This window comes from Notechis scutatus, chromosome 1 (genome assembly GCF_049901735.1).
Source record: "Notechis scutatus isolate UNSWTSFEM ecotype Mainland chromosome 1, rNotScu1.2, whole genome shotgun sequence".
NCBI classification, from domain to species: domain Eukaryota; kingdom Metazoa; phylum Chordata; class Lepidosauria; order Squamata; family Elapidae; genus Notechis; species Notechis scutatus.
Genome location: NC_142009.1, coordinates 30,497,004 through 30,521,043, shown reverse-complemented (window position 1 = coordinate 30,521,043; position 24,040 = coordinate 30,497,004). Strand labels below are relative to the sequence as shown.

General features: G+C 42.5%; 1 protein-coding gene across 1 annotated transcript; it reads right to left on the bottom strand.

The window, feature by feature from the left end:
• Nucleotides 1-13,762: 13,762 nt before the first annotated feature.
• LOC113414510 (serine protease 55) lies at nucleotides 13,763-22,095 on the bottom strand. The gene is given in 5 exon segments (XM_087950533.1): nucleotides 13,763-14,802; nucleotides 15,984-16,271; nucleotides 20,981-21,248; nucleotides 21,628-21,835; nucleotides 22,044-22,095. Coding segments are annotated over 5 exon segments (1,128 nt in total). The 3' UTR covers nucleotides 13,763-14,490.
• Nucleotides 22,096-24,040: the final 1,945 nt, after the last annotated feature.

Here is a 24,040-nt window from a genome sequence, read left to right as displayed (position 1 = left end):
ATTGGACCACATGACCGATGGTTTTGAGAAAGTGAAAAACTTCTACTTTTAATTAGGTGAAAACCGCAGATTGTTTAGAGTTAGTTTTCACCCACTTGTGCCAATAGCGTATCAAATCAAGCTATTCTTTGATGAATCTACATACCATGGAGTTTTGTTTGCTGTGGGTACGTTACTTGGAACCCTGACATTAGCACTGCCAGTGAAGATTGCTTTTCACTGCTTCCTTTAAAGTATTGGGAAACTCTACTGATAAATAATGATCATTGACAAGATAGCAACTCTTAAAAGCCAGTATGGGGAACCATATACCAATCAAACAATGGTATTAACGGAATCAAGCCCTCCCAAGTAAAGCAGTTATGGTTTTTTAGGGCTCACTATTTCTCTTAAACCATGTTTACTGAACCACAATTTATTAAATAAATCTCATTGAGGTGGATTCTCACAGCACCCTCAATCAGGGATGGGATCCGATCGGTGATTTACGATTTGTGCGTGCATGCACGTTTCACACTCATGTGCACCTGACACGTATTGTGCGCACGTGTGAATCGTCGTCAGCTTGCTGCCTGGACAGCTGAGCAGCACTGCATGCAGGGAAGCAGCGTTTAAAAAAGCACTTTTTTCCTGCTTTTTCAACTGCAGCTGTGCCTCATAAGGCAGCTGAGGTTGAAAAACCAGAAAATAAAGGTCAGGTAAGAGCCCGAGCAGGCGGGTGGGCCAAACAGCAGCAGACATAGAACCGGTTCTATGCCTGCTGCTCTTCAGAGCTACCAGTTCTACAGAGCCAGACAGAACCGATAGAATCCCACCCCTGCCCTCAATCATAAACCATAGTTTACAAACTGCACTAGGTTAATTCACTCATTATGCTAAGCAAAGCCAAACCCTCTTTTCATAATTTTACATAGTTATTCTAATTCATTCTGCATAGTAGAATGGTTTATTCTACATGCTGATATTAAGTATGGAAGCCACTAGAAGAATAGGCTGTCTTAAAGAAATGCTAAACACATTTCCAATTCTCATTTATCTTGGCAATGAAGACGACTAGAGCTTCTGTCCACATCGGAAGTGGAGCACTGTAAGCAGAAAACCTGGCCTCTGCCATGCTCTTGCCATGCTCTTCTCCTATTACTGAACCAGTGGTTGGTTATTGGAGATCCAAAACATGCAACAAGGACTTCAGCGTCTAGTGACCTACTGACCCCAAGAGGGGAAGTATGGTGCAGTTAACTATTTTGTGTTCTTTCTATCGATCCCTTTGCCTGACGTTTGTCTAAAATATTGTTAATCTTAGGTCAGGGTCTCCTGTCTTTCTTCCTGGGCACACATGCATGGACCATATGTCCTTCTCCTGGAAGGATGCAGGTAGATAGATGCTTGGCAGTGCCTGTTCTTGTGATATATTTCCTATAAATAATCTCCTTGATGTTGTAGTTATAGCATCTGCTTCACCAAAAATCTTGCTCAGGTTCTGCTTTCAGAAACTTTCAGAAGCACATATTGCATGCTTCTACCTCCCACAGAGAGAAGAAGAGAAAGCAAGGACTGCTGTATTCCAACATTGAAACTGCACTGAACTGATCTGGCAGCTCTTTACTGAAGCTCCATACTATTCATCTTCACTGTGGACTTTGCAGTGCTGATATTATATAATATAATAACCAACTGGGATGCACATCACTTCAAAGCTGCCAACAGAAGCTGCAGCCAGAAGCTCCACAGTGAAGCTCTATGTAACCTAACTGTGGAGCCCTCTCACTGAAACCCTACAGTGGAGCAGTAAAATGATAACACAGTAAAGTAGTGTAGAGCTTCACTGCAAAGCTGCAGGGGAGTCTGAGCAAGCAGCTCCATAGCAAAAACACATGTAAAAATGTGGTTTTGATGCACCTGCACAGAATATAGAAAGGGCATTCATGGCTTAGATCAAGAGTCCCCAAACTTGGCAAGTTTAAGACTTGTGGACTTCAACTCCCAGAATTCCTGAGCTAATATGACTGGAAGAGGAATTCTGGGAGTTGAAGTCCACAAGTCTTAAAGCTGTCCAGTTTGAAAACCCCTGGCTTAAATCAATGATCTACTGGTAACTACTGAATCATAATAACAAATTCCAAAAAGAGTGAGGGGGAAACAGGGGAGTGTGGCTCCTTTGCTGCTGATTTTCTCATCCCATGGAGATTGAAGAACTGGCAGTAGAAGTTCTGCGTTCTCTTTTCCTCTTCCAGGTGTGCTTTGCATTTAAAGACACCTTGGTCTGATTGATCCAGCATGGAGAAATACCAGTTTTGCAGCAATGCAAGAAACAATAGATAGAGGTAGAGGCAACTGCAAGGGAGTCAGAAATGCCAAGAGGGCAGCTATTAGAAGATTGCACAATTCTGGCCTTCTTCTTGAGAATATTTTTTTTTTAATCATAACCACCAACAACATTTGCTAGACCAATACTCGAATACAGCTCATCAGTCTGGAACCCACATTACATATCTGATATTAATACAGTTGAGAAAGTCCAGAAATATTTCACAAGAAGAGTTCTCCACTCCTCTGCTCGTTGCAGAATACCTTATGCCACCAGACTTGAAATTCTAGACCTAGAAAACCTACAACTGCGCCGCCTTCAGTCCGACCTAAGTATAGTATATAAAATCATACAGTGCAATGTCCTACCTGACAATGAATACTTCAGCTTCAACCATAACAACACAAGAGCAAACAATAGATACAAACTCAAGGTTAATTGCACCAAACTTGATTGCAGGAAATACGACTTCAGCAACAGAGTGGTCAATGTCTGGAATACTCTACCTGACTCTGTGGTTTCTTCCCCAAACCCCAAAAACTTTAACCTTAGACTGTCTACTATTGACCTCACCCCTTTCCTAAGGGGTGCGTGCATAAGTAGGGGGCGTGCATAAGCGCACCAACGTGCCTACCGTCCCTGTCCTATTGTTTATTTTATTTTATTATTTTATTTTTCTTATATGTATCCATGTATTCATAACTATGTTTTTACTTATACCTATTATCTTGTAAGCAATTGACAAAAATAAATAAATAAAAAATAAAATAAAAATAAAACAATGGAAGCTGTTTTCCAGGCCTGAGGTATGTTGAGGACAATGTAGTACATTCACGTCTTCAAGAGTTCGTGGGCGTCTTGATGCTGGGGCAAGCAGAACAGGGAGATGAATCCTTAGGCATCTCTCCTGCTTAATCCACATCCAAATAAAAAGGACAAGCTCAGCTACCACCTTCCCTGAGGCCTTCCAATCTCTCCTGAAATACGCTCACTTCCCATTCCGCAGTGAAACAGCCACTACCTTTGTTGGCTTGGTTACTAGCTGTCTGCAGCTAACCTCTTAGCATGATAAGGCCATCTTGAAGTTAAAATAATTACAGGCAGGCCTGTTATTTTTTGTGTTGAGCATGGTTTCCATCAACCCCATGGACTAGAGCAGAGGTCACTAACCTTTTGGGCACCAGGGACCAATTCTATGGAGACAGGTTTTTCCGTGGACCGGAGGTTGCGTGGTTTCACAGGCTGCCTGCATCCCAGGGATGGGGCTTCACTTGTTTGCAAGGCCTGTTTTCTGGCATGCCACAGCCCAGTGTCAGTCCACAGACTGTGGGGTTGGGGGGAGGCTGGATTAGGGAGTTAAATGTTATAGCCTGGTACACTTGGAGGGTGCACCAGCTAAGCCAATATGTATTGCTTTAATAATTACTGGTATGTTTTATTTTTTTTGTTTTGCAACAGAGAAAGGAATGACAGACAAACACAAGAAAGGATGGGGAGGGGTGTCTCCATGCAGATGTTACCCGGGTAGGTGAGATTCCCACACTGGGTAGGAAATGCTGCTTCTTTTGTGGAACCCTGAACTCTGTTTGAGGAAGTTGCAGCAAGTCAGTTTCTCAGAGGCAGAGATGAAGGTAGAAGGAGTTAGGGAGGCCCAGCTATTCTTAGAGACAAGAGGAGGGGAGGCAGAACAGGGTGAACGGAAAGGGGGAAATTTATTATTGTGAGACTTTGTTTACTTCATGAACTGAATGAATGAAATGACCTTGTTTATTGTCTTGAGCCTGAATGGAGAGCAAGGTGTGAGGTGGGGGTTGCAATCCTTTAGGATTGTTAATTCACAATTTCTTCTTTCCTCCTGTTCATATTATTGCCAAAATGAAAAATATATCCCTTCCTCCATCTACCTCAAAGCAGGAAGTTCTTAAGAGACACTTTCCACGATAGTCACAGTGAATGTTGCTATCATCCTGGGTTTATTTATTTAGCGTATAGAAAATACATGGACTTATAGTAGTTCAAATGTTAATGTCCAGTGCACCCAGCCATTCAAAGACAGAATGGTCTATGTTGGAAAAAAAATCAGACATTGGGCCAGTGTAAGTTCTTGATGGACATTCGGACACAATGTTATGGATATTTTGTTGAGGAGCACCACAGTCACACTGAGGGTTAAAGACAAAACCCCACTTAAACAATGAGTCCTGACAGACACCATGTTGCGTATGGATGCCATGTTGGATACCAGGTTGGGTATCATCCTGGAAACTCTGGATTCAAAGCTCAGCTCATTCTGCATCCAGCCAAATGTCCTTGGGTGAATGCTTTTTGCCTTAACGTCTATCTATTGATCATTAAAATGAGAACCTGATAAAGAAATGCTCCGTGGCTCCTTTGGTAAAGCACTCACATGCAACATAGTTGAGGAAGATCATCTGGTGGAAACAGACAAGGCATGCAGGCTACAAGGAAACCACAGTGGCTAATTTTATGCAGAGGACTGTCTGCCAGATACGTTATGACTTCAAAGTTAGAACAGAACATCCTTAAGTGGAGGAGCCAGGGAGCATAGCAGCCAGCATTCTGGTAAACCAGGGCTTCGTAAGTGGTTATGCTGCCCTAGTAAGATCTAAGCAGCCATTTTGCAATAGTATTGCCTCCCCTGCCCCAACAGTGAGGTTGGCTCTAATTCTTCAGACCTTCTGCAAGAGCTTAACAGCCCGGCTAGCTCAGTCGGTAGAGCATGAGACTCTTAATGTTGGGCGCAACATTTTTGTAGGGGGCGTGCATAAGCGCACCAACGTGCCTACCGTCCCTGTCCTATTGTTTCTCTTATTCTTCTTTTATTTTTCTTATATGTACCCATTTCATGTATTCACAACTATGTATACACTTATACTTATTATCTTGTAAACAATTGGCAAATCAAATAAATAAATAAATAAATAAATAAAATAAATAACTGATAAATTAAGAACAGACTATGAACAGATTCTCCCTCTCCTCCCTCTCCCCCCACTCATCTTATTCTCTCCTTTCCCGTCTTTTAGTTAGGATTGTATATTTATCTTTTCTTATTATTATTTAATTCCTATTGTGTATAGCTTTTGGAAAACTTTATCTTTTTAAAATTGTAAACCATAGATAGATAGATAGATAGATAGATAGATAGATAGATAGATAGATAGATAGATAGATGGATGGATGGATGGATGGATGGATGGATGGATGGATGGATGGATGGATGGATGGATGGATGGATGGATAGATAGATAGATAGATAGATAGATAGATAGATAGATAGATAGATAGATAGATAGATAGATAATTAAGGATTAAGTCAATTGTGCATTGTATATCAAATCTTTTTACTGAAAAAATTTTACTTTATTATTTTTATTTATTTATTTATTTGATTTGTCAATCACTTACAAGATAATAGACATAAGTATAAACATGAGTAAAAATACAGGAAATAGGTATGAATAAATGGGGACAATAGTACAGGGACAGTAGGCACGATGGAATGGGGTGAGGTCAACAGTGGATAGTTTGAGGTTAAAGGAGTGGGGGTTAGAGGATGTAACAACAGAGTCCGGTAGTGCATTCCAGGCACTGACCACTCTGTTGCTGAAGTCGTACTTTCTGCAATCAAGTTTGAAGCAGTTTACATTGAGTTTGTATCTGTTGTGTGCTCTTGTATTGTTGTGGTTGAAGCTGAAGTAGTCATTGATTGGTAGGACATTGTAGCAGATAATTTTGTGTGCTATGCTTAAGTCTAACCATAGGCGGCATAGTTCAAGGTTGTCCAAGCACAAAATCTCAAGCCTGGTGATATAGGATATTCTGTTGCAAGCAGAGGAGTGTAGTACTCTTCTTGTGAAATACTTCTGGATTTTTTTGGGAAGTTTTCTCTAGTTAATACCATCATGTTCAAGATTCTTAAGTGAAGGCTTAAGAAGAACAGAGCAAGGTGACTCAGTGGGGCACATTATTGTTTTACAGTGCTCATGAGATTACTGTACTTTATGTCAATATTACAAAGAGCTAGGCTATCTTTGGCTAGAGGTGTTTGTAGCGTGATCACTGGGTCAAAATGACAAGCCTAACTTGCTAACCAAAATTCCTTTCCTTTTTAATATGTGTTGCATGCATTGCACACATAAAAGGGAGATGAAATCTTAATTATCTGGTAGTGCCTCCAATTTTGAAGCTGGTGACCAGCACTATGGGTGCCTTTGTCTGGTTAATGTCTTTTATGAGTCAGAGACTGTGGTCTTCTAATAGCATGCCAGGGAATGACTGCTCTCCAAACATTTGGTGGACCTTGAGCTGCAACAAAATTTGATTTCAATAAGGCTTGAATCTAAAATCAAATAAATATGTAGGGAATATAATGCCATAGAAAGTAGAAACAGGTAGCCTACTACTCAAAAAAAAAAAAAAAAAACCTCAGTCAGACCTGGTTAATACAGAGCACCAGAAAAACCGAGGATTGTACATTGAATTGGAAAGTTGAAATTATTTCTTCTTTCTGAAATGTTAAAATGGTAAATTTAGCTACAATTACTGGAAGGGTTCTTAAGGTGCAGCAAAACAAGTCCAGTGAGGGCTCAGATCTAACATATTGTACTGCTGTGGTCTACAAGCCATAATCTTTCCTAAGAGGCCACTGTGATAGACATTAGCCTATACAGGTTCCAGGAAAGTCTAAACCAGGGGCCCGGATCTGGCCCGCAGGATTCCATGGGGCCACCCTGGAAACAGCAGCCTCTGCTAACAAAAAAAGAGTTTGGGGAGATCATATGTGGCCTGCCCAGCAGAGGTGGTATTCAGCAGGTTCTGACCAGTTCTGGAGAACCAGTAGCAGAAATTTTGAGTAGTTCGGAGAACTAGCAAATACTATCTCTAACTGGCCCCAGTCCCATCTATTCTCTGCCTCCCGAGTCCCAGCTAATTGGCTGGGTCTTCTTTTGTTGCCCTGCACAGGAGAACGGAGCTGGAAAGCAGGTTAGTGGGATGGGGAGGGAATGAAGATTTTACAGTATCCTTCCCCTGCCATGCCACCAAGCCACGCCCACAGAACCGGTAGTAAAAAAATTTGAATCCCACTCAGGCTCTATTTTTGACCGCAGTGGCCTCCTGCAGCCCTCTGCCAGTGAAAATGGACTCCTGGGCTTAATTTTTGGTCACAATTGCCTCCAGCAACCCTCTGCCAGTGAAAACGGAACTCAGAGAGGCCACGCACAGCTCGCCCAGGCTCCATTTTCAACTACAACAGCCTCCTGCAGCCCACTGCCAGTGAAAACATGGCCTCCCCGGGCTCTGTTTTCACTGGCAGAGGGTTGTAGGAGGCTGTTGCGGCCAAAAACAGAGCCTCAATGAGTGACGTTGAGCTGGCCATGCCCATCCTGGCCACAACCCCCTGCCCCCCTGAGGTCAAACACAACCCTGATGCGGCCCTCAATGAAATCGAGTTTGATACCCCTGGTCTAAACGATAACAGTTCGACACTTTTAAAGAAAAAGCATAGGTTTTGAAGGAATTATTCTTAGAGAATTTGATTCGGGGAGTCATCCAACACTTTTGGTTTGCAATTTTGAAGTTGTCTTCATCTCATAGCTGGAATCAAAGATGGCTGAATGACATTTGAGGAACTCATAAAAGGTAGCCCATTTGTGAGTTAAAGCAAGAAGCATAAGAAAAGAAAGCAATGCTGCCACCCAGAGGCCTTGCCAAGGAACTGCTGCCTGACCTGCTAAGGGCAGTGAAATCTACAGCCAAAGTCTCGGACAGAGAATAAACCAATCCTTCCAGCTTAACTCATCTCTCCCAAAGCTTTTGAATTTCTAGCCATTCTGATTTTTGGGGGGGAGAGGGGTCTACGGTTCTTTACCTGTAAGAATCTGTATATTACCCAGTTACATTATGCTAGGGCTGCAGAAAAAACAATTACTACCAATCTGCCTTCAATCGAGGACCTGTATACTGCACGAGTCAAAAAGAGGGCTGTGAAAATATTTACAGACCCCTCACATCCTGGACATAAACTGTTTCAACTCCTACCCTCAAAACAATGCTATAGAGCATTGCACACCAGAACAAGAACAGTTTTCCCCCGAAAACCATCACTCTGCTAAACAAGCAATTCCCTCAACACTGTCCAACTATTTACAAAGTCTGCACTACTATTACTATTAACCTTCTCATCACTCCTTATAGCCCATCCCTTCCCACTTGTGACTGTATGGCTGTACATTTGTTGCTTGTATCCTTATGATTTATATTGACTGTTTCCTAGTATGATTTGATTGCTTATTGATTGCTATGACTACCATTAAGTGTCATACCTTATGATTCTTGACTCTTGACGAATGTATCTTTTCTTTTATGGAAACTGAGAGTATTTACACCAAGACAAATTCCTTGTGTGTCCAATCACACTTGGCCAATAAAGTATTCAATTCTAGACCCCAAACCAATATCCATTTAAAGAACTAGAAAAATTAGTAAATTAAGGAGCTGCTAAGCAAACAAAATTCCTCCTTCCAGAGCAGGATTAGTTCCAAAGGACTTTAAAAAAAACCTCTTGCACAAGTTGAACAAGGTTGACCTTCTCCCCACTCCCCCCCCCCCCGCCCAGGAAACAGGCAATGGCAAACCACTTTTGAAATCTTGCCAAGAAAACTGCAGGGGTTTATTCAGGCAGTTGCCAGGAGTCAACACTGACTCAAAGACGTGCACCTATACACACACACACACACACACACACACACACACACACAATCATGTGTAAATTTATTTCATGATGAAAACAACATAATCAAGGCTCAGTTTTCATATTTTGGTAGAACAAAAAAAAATGATTGCTTTTAGATTCAGGCAATCATAGAAACCTAGTGGCATTTGATGGATCAGTCTGGTCCATTGCCCTGGTGTGCCTCCAGAAGTCCTCCAGCAAAATAGGGTAGCCTCTTAATACTTCCACCCAAACAACAACAACAACAACAAAAGAGGACACAGATTTACTTAAAATGGACATTTGCTAATTCAAATGCAACTTTAGAAGGGCTGGCTTCTAAACCTTGGACCAGAGCATTACATTTTAAGGCTTCAAACAAATCCTTCAATGATTTCTGTTCTGAATTATTCAGGAAGCTGCTTATAATTAGCTTTGAGGAGATAATAGAGAAATGTGATGATATTCATGTTTATTTTAACACTTGTTTACTGAATTAATCCACCTTTTAGGATCACATGTCATACCAAACTGTCCTCACAGCTTTTCCTTATTAAAGCATCTGCATATTCTTTTATCTTACGTATGTTGGAAACTCTTTGTGGGTTTCTCCAGCTAGTCCCAGGCACCAGGCACCAGTCACAGATGGACAGTTACAGCCGCCTTCCTGCCTCATGGGTCTTTTGTCTTTCAGCTAGCCTTGACCTGGATAGACACCTGCTTCTGGCAGCCCTTTAGACAACCGAGGTTGTGATCTAACTCATCAGAAGGGTAACATGGTGGGGAAAGATGAGATGGAGGGTGCCCTCAAATGCAGGGCTTTCCTTTGTCAAGGAAGACACGTGGGCCTCTGAAGCAGGGTGTCAAAGCAACCATCCCAGCAACTGGTATTCAGGGATATTTGTGTCTCTTAACACTAAGGCTACAATTAGTCATTGTGACACATGGCTACTGAAAAACTGAAATGAATTCAATAGACCTGACCTCCCCTGGTCGGGACGATAAGATCCAAACATGAGATCCTGGAAGCTCCAGAGGATGGGTCCCTGAGGTCTGGCCTTCAGAAACAGAAGAGATAAAATTCAGCTGATGTATATTTCAGGGTTGGAGAAGGCCACAACATGTGCAAAGCAACAGTGTCTTCTTTTGCTATTGTGTTCCTTCAGGAACATCATTCCTATTGTTCAGGATATTTCATACAATTAATACAATACAATACAAGGTGCTGTTAAAAAATTATGCGGAAAAGGAAGCAGAACCCTCTGCTTCATAATCTAAAAACATACCTTTCCGAAGAAGTCATTATCCAAAGGAGAAAAATATTGTTTAAAATGAAGTTGTGATAAACTTAAGGAAATTAATAACTTTGGTGCATGTTCATATGGGGGCTATGTCATGATAAGCAAGGAAATAATCTGGATGTTAGAAATCTGGGTATCTAAGCAGAGGTAGAAGAGTATGTCGATAAAGAACAGGCAATAGGTAAGCTGATCGTAGGCTAAAATACGACTCTCGCCAGATAGCGGGAACCTCACAAAGAAACCTGAACTGGGACTTTCTATTGGGACCAGGATATCACCCATAGAGTTAACAGACAGAAGTGAAACTTTGAGTAAAGGAAATATATACAGTGTTGGATTCAGGGGAAAATATCTAGGGACTTTGACCAAAACAAGCTTTGACCCAGAAAGACCAAGCCTGAAAGAAGTAACTAGGAAAAAAGGAAATGAAGTAGTTAGCTTAGGAAAACAAGCTGAGGAAATAAACAGGAATCGGTGATTTAAAGTGAAAGGTTAGTCGAGAGTAAAGGAAAAAGGAGGCAAGCGAGAGGAAGACTTCTCATGAATCACTCATAAGACAAAATGAGAGAAGGAAAGGATGATGCTGTCAAATTTGGAGAGCCAAGGAAGGAAATTCAGGCACAAAAGAGATTCAAGGGAGCTAGATAAGTGGTCAAGTTTCCACTGTGAGGAGAATCAACTCAATGGGCAGGACTTGAGACATCAACAGATTGTATATGTCAAGATGGGCCACAATGGAAGCCCTGCCCCCTTTAATATGCACCACTAGGCATGTCAGGGACAGGTGAGTCCAAGAGATTAGCTTGATGTATGATTGCTGGATCATGATTGGAAGAAGCAATGAGCTGACAATCCAGATTTGGATCAGGGTCAGGAGGGAGGGAGGGGAGAAACAAGAGCAATCAATTAGGGCCAAAAGGAAGGTACCGGAAACAAGATGTTTGCAAGTCAACTAAATTTTTTGACATTTTAAACCTAATGGGTTTTGAAAAGCACCCTCCCTGATTGTTGGGTGACAAAGAGTGAGAGAGACAGAAGGACTCCATTTTCTTAGCATGTGTCTCAGGACTGATTTTTTTTTTCATAGCTTCTGCTCTGTAAGATAATTCTCATATTTATATAAATCATGTAGGTCTGTGAGACTGTAAGAGCTCTGTTTTAGTACTTGCCTTAAGCAGCCATCTTTCATTCTGAAAGCAAAAAACTAAAGGGTATTATTTATTCATAATCAGAGTGTCTTGAATCTTATAGGATCTAGGCAGCTGCCCTTTACTTCTCCTCCTGCTGGGGATAGGAAAGACTAGGGACCCTCAGCTGTAGAACTTTCTTCTGGGGTACACTTTCTCAAACTCAGAGTTAGCCTCAGTAGAAACAACAGGGCTCCCCCAAAATCTATGTTATATAAAGGGCAGAAGACACACAGAGAAGCAATTCTTCACTCAGTTAAAACATATTCTTCTTGTACAACAGTTGTTTTAAGTTACAAATAAATAGAAAAGTATCACTCAATAGAAGATTAATAATTGCATTATCAGTTAGAGAGTCAGGTAAAGGGTCTATGGCCGTGATGATGAACCTATGCCACATGTGCCACAGGTGGCACACAGAACCATTTGTGCCAGCACGCGAGCCGCATGCAAACTTACCTCACTGCACATGCGCGCACCTCACAGCTGATTTTCGGCTGGTTTGAGGCCTTTTTTGGCCTCCCAGAGGCTTGAAAAAAGCCTTTGCAGGCTTTGCAGGATGAATAATAGGCCCGTTTTGTCACTTCCTATAATACCAGACGATCAGACACACAAAATAATATTCAGAGAACAAGCTCTTTGGACCATTCTTTTCCAACCTCCAGCTATGTGGGAATGTGTCTTCTGTTTTCTCCAGATTTTTAAATAAACCAGTCACTGGATTGATGGGAGAATTGTCTTTATCCCCCTAAAGCATCATTTCTCAACCATGACATGGTACATGTGTCCACTCCTTTTCAACATCTATATGAAACTGCTGGGTGAGATCATCCATCATCATGGATTGAAGTACGCACAGTATACTGATGACACCCAACTCTATATTTTTTATTCTTGGTGGTGACCCAGGTGATGCTGTGGCTGCCCTCTCATGGCAACTGGAGGTTTGGGGGACTGGATGGGGGACAACAGGCTAGAACTGAACCCTGGCAAGACCAAATGGCTTTGGGTACACGGGGTTCCAGGATCTGGGAATCTCATCTTTGACTCTGGATGAGATGACACGGCCCCAGAAAGAGCCAGTCCACAACTTAGGGGTTCTCCTGGACTCGTGACGCCTGTTCAAGGAGCAGGTGGCAGTCGTGGCTAGGAGAGCCGTTGCACAACTTCATGTTGTGCACCAGTTATGGCCTTTCTTGGATCAGGATTCCCTGCATTCCATCACTCAGTCCCTAGTCATCTCACAGTTGGACTATTATAACATATTCTATATGGGGATGAATGTATTTATTAATGCTAAGCTTAAATGGACTCCAGCGGATGGTAGAGGACAGGAAGGCCTGGAGGAACATTGTCCATGAGGTCGCGATGACTTTGGCTCGAACACGACTTTTCAACTAACAACAACAACAACAACAACATGGGGCTACCTTAGAAGAGCATTCAGAAGCTACAGCTAGTGCAGAGTGTAGCAGTAGGGGCAGTTTTGGGGGCCCCAACAATGGCCCCTGTAATACAACTGCTCCGTGAGCTGCATTGGTTTCTGGTCTACTTTCAGGTGCAATTCAAGGTGTTGGTGATCACCTTTAAAGCCCTTTATAGCATTGGTCCAGATTACTTGAGGGACCCGTGTCACCCCACTGGAATTGGCCTTGCTCCCTTGTGCCAACCCTCCTATCCTTTTGTAAGGGCCTAAAGACATGGCTCTGCCAGTTGGCTTGGGGCCCCATGGGGGAACAGCACACTGGAGGTAGTTGATTAACAACAGATCCCATCTCCCCACCCCACTCCTCACTCGCCCTCCCCACCTGTCCTTAGATTTTAAGGTTTAACTTTTATTTATTTCTGTTTTGATTTATATGATTAGATTAGATTTTTATGACTGTGAACCATCCAGAGTTACCTTATAGTAAGATGGGCAGCCAATAAATTTCATAAATAAATAAAACTGGCTATGGAATTATGGGAGTTGAGGTCCACACATTTTCAAGCTGCCAAGATTGGGGGAAAACTGTCCTAAGCTAAAAACCAACTTTCCTATAGTTTGTAACAGGGCTGCAAATATCTCTTCCATACAAATCCAGTCAGCAACAAACACAGCAGTGGGAGGGTGTCTCATTTGTAAGCGTTTTCCAGAGGCCTAACAACTACCTGCAAGCAGTCCCTGGAACAACAGGCTTCTGCATAAGCCTGGATGTTGGTTTTACCTGCTGAAGAAACTGACTTTCCCTTCAATTTGAGACAAATTTTAATGGAGACTGCAATATCTTGGGACTAGGAATCCAAATCACCCTCACCCTCCTTTGAAATCCACAGTGGCTGCAGGACTGCTTTTTCAGCCCAGAACTCTTCCCAGAGTACAATTTCATACAATGATCAACATTCATAATAGCCAAATATCTTGGGGCCATATCTATGACGCTACAATACCAACAGATCAAGATTGATTCTGGTCTAAATTACCATTTAGTGTTAGTCTGAAAGAAGACCAAACATAATAAATTCTGGAAGGCTTCCCAGAAGGAAAAGCAGATGTACCCTGAATTGTCACCACAAGCGTTTTTTACACACGTAAATAGTCTTTGATGGCTTTAGTGTCTTGCAATACCCAGTGTGCCCACAGGATGTCTCCCTATCTTGCACAAAATATACACATGGGTCCTTTTTAATAGCTGATAAAGATAGTGCTCAGAATTATGCAGGAAGTGTTCTTACTTCAGTACAAAAAACTTTACGTCTTTTTTTTTTTTAAAAAAAACCTATTTATTATACATATATAATAGTCCTAGGAGACTCTGCTGAGAGTTATAGCTGCTTCCAGCAACCTTTACCAATATTTGCTTTACAAAAATATCAGATAAACAGGCTCCCATCATGCTTCCAACAGAATAGAAGTCTTTGTCCAACACATTAGGATGGTGCTGGATTGGGGGCAGAACAATATACAATATCTATACTTTATAATAAAAAGGAGTCCGGTGTAAACAAAACTGGTGCAATTGCGCAGGTCATTGAAAGGAGGGAAGAACCGGAAAAAGAATCTGGGATAAAGACTTGAGTGTAGGGTCCAATGTCATCTGCTCCTTCAGGAATAAAGGGCTTTCCTTCTTGCCCAGTGGCCTTTTGTATCCAGTCAAGGTAGCTGAAGACTGCAGTGTAGACCCTGAGGCTTGCCTCTGGGTCACAGTTACCTCCCCAGCTTGCTATGCCAACCACAAACCATTTCATGTTGCTTCCAGAATCTCAGAACCTGGGACTCCCACTCTCCATCTGGTGAAATAAAAGTATAGCTGAACAAGCCCAAATTCCTAAGCAAAAGGCTTTGAAGGGTTCAAAACAATATGTTAATCATGGACAATCAAATGTGTCTTTGTCATAGTGATTTTTGCTCCAACAGGCAAAGATCAGCTTTCTTCTCCTTTTTTATACAAATCTGTCAAAATTGTAATAAATCTTTACCCAAACGAAATGTACATTCTCCCCTTACATATTCTAGCCTCCATGTTAATTTCCATGTCTTATTTCTCCTGGCTTGGATTTTGGATTGTAAACATCAAAAGGGATAGTCCTGCATTTTCTAAAATGTATCAATAGGATAGGTAAAGGTTCCCCTCGCGCATACGTGCTAGTGGTTCCCAACTCTAGGGGGCAGTGCTCATCTCTGTTACAAAGCCGAAGAGCCGGCACTGTCTGAAGGCGTCTCCATGGTCATGTGGCCAGCATGACTAAACGCCGAAGGCACACAGAATGCTGTTACCTTCCCACCAAAGTGGTCCTTATTTTTCTACTTGCATTTTTGCATGCTTTCAAACTGCTAGATTGGCAAAAGTTGGGACAAGTAATAGGAGCTCATTCTGTTACGCGGTGCTAGGGATTCAAACTGCCGAACTGCTGGCCTTTCTGATCGACAAGCTCAGCGTCTTGGCCACTGAGCCACCGCGTCCCTTCGATAGGATGGTACTACATATATAATAAAATTTTGAAACAGTTTAATCCTCCAACCACTGCTCTCCCATTGCCTTCAAAATTTTCTACTTAACACCCCGCCCCCCAAAAAATCTTCTGAAACTTCTGAATTCTTCCTCTCCCACACAAAATACACAAGATCTGTCTGTTGTAGCAAAAACCTTTCTCTCATTTTTGTTACTTAAAGAGATAACAAACAAATCAAAGGATCAGAACAATATCAAAGAAGAAAGAAGGGATAGGAAAAGCAGAAGGAACACAAGCAAAGAAAATAATGATGTGCCTTTTCTCCTTTTCTGAATATCTGGTCTCCAATATTGTGGGCTTGAATTTAATATATCCCTATGCACTAAGGAACAGTTTTAGCATACTTTCCTAAAATATCTTCTCTAGGTGTTTGAAAGTTGAATAACAAAAAAGGGGCAAGAGTCTGTTGTGCAAGAGATATTGGGGTCTTCTTGTACCGTAGCTCAAGGTAAGTGTACCTCACAGTTCTCCTCCATGTTTTCCTTAGAAACAGCACAGAAGACATTCCCGATTAACCCTTGGATTTCCTTGGAACATACATCTCGGTCAATTAGACCCACCTTCATTAATATGTGGATTAATTTCTCAACATCATCTGCAGGCAAAAGGAAAGGGTGAAGGCCAATTAACAGTTTAGAATCAACCAATAATGGATAGGAATAAGAACGTTTCACAGGACAGAATACATTATGAAATGTAACTGCCCTGTCACCATAAACAAGGAGCAGCCCTGCCAATTTCATGGAATTAGGTCAGAGATGCCAGCTTTGCTCTCGTGTGATAGAAAGGGATTCTGGTCTCGTATATTAATGAAGGAAGGGAAGAAAGAATTAGGAATGGGTGCACAGTTTTGAAGTGGGTGGGCAGCATGTTGTTGCCTGAATCCCTTTTTCTGTGGTCCTTGCAGATCCACAAGGCTGTGTGGCTGAAATCACGGAGACTTTCCAATATTTTCTAGGGCAGTGTTTCTCAACTTTAAGATACATGGACCAACTCCCAGAATTCCCCAGCCAGATTGCTAGTTGCTAGCTTTCTAGCTGGGGAATTCTGGGAGTTGAGTCCACACATCAAAGTTGCCAAGGTTGACAAATGTTGTTCTAGAAAAAAAAAGTAATGAGTTAGATTAGATTAACTCTTCTGTAATGAGTTAGATTAGATAAAATCATCTGTAGAAATCCTTGAAAACTCCTTAAAATTAAGCTCACTCTTGGGCCAGTTAAAAGTATAAGTATATACCGTGTTTCTCATATAATAAGGCTGGGTCTTTTTTTTTTTTTTTTTTTTTGGAGCCCCGAAAAAATGGCTAGGCCGTCTTTTCGGGGGTGACTTAATTCCACCCCCGTGCATCCTCGGGCGGGTGGGCGGCGACAGCTTGGATGTTGACCTGGGTGTTGGTGGGGCACTTCGTATCAGGAGACCTTCCGCCACCGTTGCTTTCCCTTCTCCCCGTCCTGCTGCGATGTTTGGAGCAATGCCGCAGCGTTTGGCGCAGCCACACGCGGCCAGCCAGGGCCCCTCCCTGCAACCAGAGCCCGGAGACACTTGGCTTCAGGTGTTCCTCTCGCCACCTTCCCGGACATCATTCGAAGGCAAAGCCAATTCTTTTAAAAATGACGCCCTACTACCAGTACGACAAAGCCTCCCCTGCCTGAGAGGGAAGCCCAACCCCACGTGGGGAGGCGAATCTCCCGAGGCCACAGCGCAGGATTGGCCCACCCGGGAGAAGCGCCCAGCCACCATCCCTGCCTGGCACTGGGCAGCATCTCGGTGCCTCCCCACTGGGCCCTCTGCTTATTGCCAGAGCCGGGCGGGCTGGGCAGAGCTGGGAAAGCGAGCTGCGGGTGCGCGCCCGCCTGCCAAGCGAAAGAGCTGGGCCGACCCAAGCTTGGCTTCCCAAGTCCCTCCAGCCTGACCCCGAAGGGGCCACCGGGAGAGGCTGCCTGAGGCAGTGATAGTGGCCACCCATCCATGGACAGGGAGGCAAGGCGATGGCCCGCGCTGCGTCCTTCTGCGAGCTGAGCCCCGCCGAGTGAGCGCCTCTGCCCGATGCCCGTGCCGCTGCAGCGTTTGGAGCTGCCGGTGCATTTTGAAATGCATGAGGACGGGGACAGGCTGGGCGCGGGGTGGAAAGGATGGGCGGCTTCGGGCTCACTCCACCGGACCCGCCGGCCAGGGAAACAGCGCTGCTGTTGCCTCGCCTCCCTGTCCCTGGATTGGTGGGCACTATCACTCTCAGGCAGGGGAGGCTTTGTCGTACTGGTAGTAGGGCATAGTTTTTAAAAGAATGGGCTTTGCCTTCAAACAATGCCCGGGAAGGTGGTGACAGGAGCGCCTGAAGCCGAGTGTCTCCACCGGGCTCCGGTTGCAGGGAAGAGCCCTGGCTGGCCATGCGTGGCTGCGCCAAATGCTGTGGCATTGTTCCAAATGCCACGGCAGCATGGGGAGAAGGGAAAGCAACGGTGGCGGAAGGTCTCCCGAGACGAAGTGCCCCACCAACTCCAAGGTCAACGCAGGCAGCACCATATCCGGGTGTGCAACAAAAGTACTTCCTAATGGCAAGCCCCCCGCCATTCCCCCCCCATTTCGCATGTTTTAATGTAGGCCTTAATTTGGGGGGGGGCTTAATTTCATTTCATGCCTATAAAACTTGCTGGGACTTCCTATTGGGGGAGGCCGTATTGTTGGAGAAACACAGTATACATGTATATAACTGTATCTTATGCCAGTTTTCAAAGTAGAGTTAAGGAATAGATTTTTCTTTCATCTTCAAACTGATGCCCCACAATCAGTGAAGAACCAAAACTGAAAAATGAACAGCTTTTTCAGTAAGATAACAATCCAAAACACACCTCCAAATTAATTATGAAATACTTACTGGAACAAAGATCAAGATTTTGAAAAGGCCTCCACAACCCCAGATTAGAGACTTTATAAAAACTCCCATACAACATTTCTAAAAATGAAAGAGTTTGGTGCAGAAGGATGGGAAACGTTCCAAAACTAAGCAAGGAAGATTTTTAGCTGGCTCCAGGAAAACCTATTTTTACCAAAGGAAGGGTCCAGGCTACACCTGCCACATACACAGTTTCCTTATTCTGAATCTGTAAACAACTGCCAATAAATCTATATCTATATCTATATCTATCTATACACACACACACACACACACACACACACACACACACACACACATATATATATATTTTCGTAGATTTTCATGGGTACAGGTATGCAGGTCTTGGCGTGTTTGGGTCTTTTCCCATGTATCTTGGCAACATTTTGCCATCTTCAAGCTGGTGCTTTCGGCTTCATGCTTGTGCGAGCAAAGCGTGATCGGAGCTGCCATCTCCCTGTATATACTGGTGGGGAGATTGGCTGTGTTGTCATTTTTTGATTGGTTGATGGAGTTGATGTTTGCAGATTGGCTGGCTTTTTTGTAAGAACATGTGTGGCTGAGTTATTGGCTGTGTGTCTATCAGCCTCCTGTGTTGTAATGACCTGGGTAATGGGCTGTGTATGACCTTCTGAGTTCTATTGTTTTGACATCCTGGGTCTTGTGTTGTAATCTCCTGGGTCATTGGCTGTGTTGCAACATCCTGAGGTTTTGGGGTGTAACCTCCTGAGTTCCATGATGTGATATCCTGAGCAGATGGCTGTGATGTGACGTTCCGGGTTTTGGTTTGGCTCCGAGTTTGAGGCCTGGATATATGTTGGTTTGGGGGTCAGGGGGTGTGGCAGCTGGTGATGCAGCCATGGTTTAGTTTCTGGACGGTGGTTGTCTTTCACCTATGGGATGGGTTTGGGTTTGAGTCTGGTGAGGAGAATGGTGGTGGTGTCATGTATTGTTTTGGGTCCGGTGTTGGTTTTCGTGGCTGGGACTCATTTGTTGATAAGGGCTAGTTTCCAGATGTCTGGTAGGTGGGAGGCATTGTCCCATGTATTCATGTTATGGAGGTGTTTGAATAAACGGGACGATGCCTCCCACCTACCAGACATCTGGAAACTAGCCCTTATCAACAAACAAGTCCCAGCCACGAAAACCAACACCGGACCCAAAACAACACATGACACCACCACCATTCTTCCTCATTACGACCCAGGAGATTACAGCACAAGACCCTGGATGTCAAAACAATATAACTCAGAAGGTCAACACACAGCCTGTTACCCAAGTCGTTACAACACAGGAGGCTGATAGACACACAGCCAATATCTCGGCCACACATGTTCTTACGAAAAAGCCAGCCAATCTGCAAACATCAACTCCATCAACCAATCAAGAAATGACAACACAGCCAACCTCCCCACCAGTATATATAGGGAGACGGCAGCTCCGATCACGCTTTGCTCGCACATAGAAATCATAAAAACATACAATTTGACAAGGGTGCCTAATCATTTGTAACTAACTGTACATGTATATATGCATACCCTTATGTGGTGTATTTACACATACACACACACACCATTCTCAGCTACAAAAATACCCTGCCCTAATTAATAGCTCATTGAGAGATCCATGTCAGGGAACTCTTCACTTTAATCTTGTCTGCAACCTAAATTGGGAAAAGAAGGGAAGTTGGCTGCTACTTTACTCCTTCCCCTTTCCCTGGAACCAGAGATCCCACCAATGTCTTTTGTTAACCCTCACAGTAGGAATAACCAATATTTAAAGGAAGGTGGAGGGGGGGGGGAGATTTGTAAGATTCTATTTCTAGATTGAATTCATGCAGGGAAGGGCCACTGCCCATGAAAACATTCCATTTCCACTGCTGGTTTTTGTTTATGAAGTTGCTAATTTACCTTTCCTGCTACTATGGACTGTATTTTTGTAAAAACTCTTTTTACCCCTTTCTTCCTCTCTAAATGAGAAGTGTTTGCTTCTTCATAATCCCTTATTTTGAAGGGGGGGGGTGAGAGATGGCCATTAAGAATGAATTCAGTGACCTTTATGTAAATATCACCTTAGCCTGGAGGTGGGAAGGAAGTGGAGAAGATAGGTGGGTGGATGAGGAAAGCAACTCAGAATGTTCCCATCTCAATTCTCTTTAGTGTAAGAGCGATAATCTGTACCCAGCTTTCCAAAGTCTGTCACTCTACCCTATAATAATAAAGTAGAGTGCCAGCACTTGATGTGAGTTTCCTAACCTGGTCTACTCCAAAAAGTTGACTCAAGGCTAACTAACTTGTTTTCAAGCTAAATTAAAGTAAGAAGTAGGATGCAGTTCTTCTTGCCCTTCCTTTGGTTTCAAATTTCATGGTTTTGGCCAGAAAAAATGGAAGGCAGAGTTAGAAAATTTCTCTTATTGAAAAGGACAAAAAAAGAAAGGAAAACTTTTTTTCCAAAGCACAGTGCAGTGGGAGAAGTGAAGTCTTCACTAGCAAAAGCTTAAAAATATCACCATTTCTAAAATTCCTCCCTAAATTGAGATTGTAGACAAATTTAGGGGAAGGCCATTTGGCTCAGGCTTGGATTAGAAAATGCAGTACCAGCCATTATAGTCTTCCATGTGGCAACCCAGCAGTCTTGGCATACGCTGAGGTCCTGCAACAAAGGCAAGCAAACTGGTGTCGTTTTTTCACTGAAGCTGATGGGAGAATCCAATAAGATCAAAGCAATGTTGTTTCTCAAGCTGGTACTGTTGAAGTCTTCATGGATGATCACCACGTCCAACTTCTTTTCTCTGAAGGCTTCCCATGCAAGATGATCTCTATGGGATGATCTAAAGAACTTGGGAACAAAGAGGGAGGCAACACATTACTGAAATGTATTCAGACCCTAAGAGCTGGCCTGACGAATCAAAAAGATGAGACATACTGTTCAGTTGGGACAATGGTATATTTAGTGCAAAAATATTATAAAGGATGAGTATATCTGTTTTTTTTATTACCATGTGGATGTTCCTGTTCAAAGCTCTATTCCTACCTAATTCACTTTGCTAGTTCTCCTCTGCAGTCCATTGGCATCCACATCTATTTAGCCTGCTTTAGTTCTTACTCAATTGTTACAAGTCTGTGTAATCACTCCTTATTTTCCTGAATATGTTTGCACTTCCCTCAGACGTATTGACATCTTTCTTACATCTTCTCTGCAATACTCACAGGTCCTCCGTGAAACAGTGAGCTGCAGACAGGATCCACCAACTGCTCAGAATTGCTCCTCTGCAGATAATCTTGTCTTTGGTTCGAATGCTGACCTGCCAGGGTAGGATTTCAGATGTCCTTGATGAGGTTCCTTCTTTGATTCTTGGTACTGTCCAGGAAGTGGCTCTGAATTTGGAACTCAGGCCACATGAAGAAATCGGAACTTCTTAATTCTGTTTTAAAAAAGTGGAATTCATTCCTCTAAATTTATGCCTATTTTCCAAGTATGAGAAAGGTAAGTGTAAACTTATTGGAACTGTTTGTCTTAGCCAATCCTCTGTGATAATACAGTATAAATGACATGGACAGCTACAAAATTATGTTTTTCTTCTGGGATATATGGAATAAACACATTAAAAAAGGATTCCACCTACTTGTATAAGAGACAGTCACTGAGACCAGAAACAGAAGTACAAGCAGCTGCATCTTGCCCTCTTTTTAAAGGGGACCTCCACATTTAAATGGAATGCTGAACAAAGAACTTCCTACAAATATCACCATGTAGCTCAGAAGAAATGTATTTGCCTAGAAGAGGCATGACCCACACTTCCTCTGCCCCATATGACCTCATGCACTACCTAAATCACCTGTGATGATATCATAATGGAATCCAGGGGTTTGCCTGGCATTTGCAAGCCCAGCAACAGGGAGGTGAATGTGCATCCAGGTTTCTGGTTTTCAAATTTCAAAGGCACCCGGTGTTTTTTTTAATGGTGAAAGGATAAAATGTTGCAGGTACCTAAGAAAAGACTGATGCAAGTTTGAGACTGAGGGGTATATTTGATCTTTAACATGAGTTCTATGGGTTACATTCCAAAAAGTAGAGGCTTTAGGACAGGGGTGTCAAACTTGCGTTGTCACGGCATCGTCACGTGATATATAGCAAATTTTCCCCCCCTTCACTAAACCAGCGTGGCCGTGGCCAGCGCATGACGCATCCAGCCCACGGCCTGCAGGCTTGACAGCCCTTCTCTAGGAGAAACAACTGGGAAGATTCAAGAAAAAATAATTTTTATTTCACTTAAATTAGGTCATATGATTATAATTTGGCAGCAATGTTTGGAGGGTTTCTATATAAAACTTTTCAAAAAAATTAAAAAATAATAGAATTTAGGATTAACAGAAGCCTTTGATTTAGCTAAAAAGATTATGAGTTCAAATTATATCAAATGAGTCCCAAATGTTTTAAATTACATCATGGAAATATTATTAAAGCAATATATACTTGGTCAATCCATGCAATTAGCTAAACAGCAGGGATAATTGACTGTCCCCAACCTGGATTGGACAAACTGGGTAGGAAAATAGGAAAACTAATCACTGTGCATCATGCTATTCACCAAAGAAGTGACATTCACAGATTATACATATCCAGAAATAGTGCTAGTAAAAGGATGTTGCACAGAGTCAAAATATGACTCTGGTTGAAATCTGGAATATATTAAAAAAGAAACTGCAGGAACAATCATATCAGTTCAAGAACAAATCCTGCAAAGAAATGCCCACAAAGCCAAAAAGGCCAGTGATATAAAATAAACTAGGAAATAATCTCATTAGTGGTTGTAATAAAGCCATTGAACAGAATGACAATATTACAGTTCCATGATACACATTAAAATTATCCCCTGGGATTTATGTAGGAAAATTGGCTTTACTGTTTGTAAGAATCACTGGGAACTTGTGTCTAAAAAAGTTTAGCAAAATAAAAAATAAAAACATGAGATTTCAAAACTGATTGGACTTTAAAACATAATATACTATACATTTCTGTCATAGAAAAGCATGCTAAAAGTGAAAGAGACCCATTTTAAATCATTCCTGATATTTAAATTTACATACCAGGCATTTGCAATTCCTGCTGTAATCTTAAATTTCTGAACACTATAGTCTGTTTACCAACAGATTATCACATATTGATCATTATCCACATAATACTTTGCATGCAAGTCATAGGGATCTTTGAGATATTTCCCCAGTCTTGTTTGAGAGGCAATTTATCCTCCTTTCACTCAAAAGCATAGCTCTCTCAATGATATTGCAGATATGCAACAGTGGCATATAATTAAGATGATTTTGTTGCCATCATCACCTCCAAATATGATGTCTCATTTGTCCTCAATGAAACTCAAGCTTTTTCCACTGTTGATCTAGTTGTATTTTTACTTGCTTCACTACTCCCAGCTCCCTAATTAACTGGGGTGTGTGTGCATGCTTATGAGCTCTGCAATGAAGAATAAATGCTGAAGTGTTATGTAAAAATTGCTTGGCTCCTTTCCAGGTTCCATTAATTAAGCAAGTGTTGGCAGAATTGACAGCCATCTATCCGCACCAATCTCCAAGGGCAAACCAAATTCCTGGAGCTATCAATGGC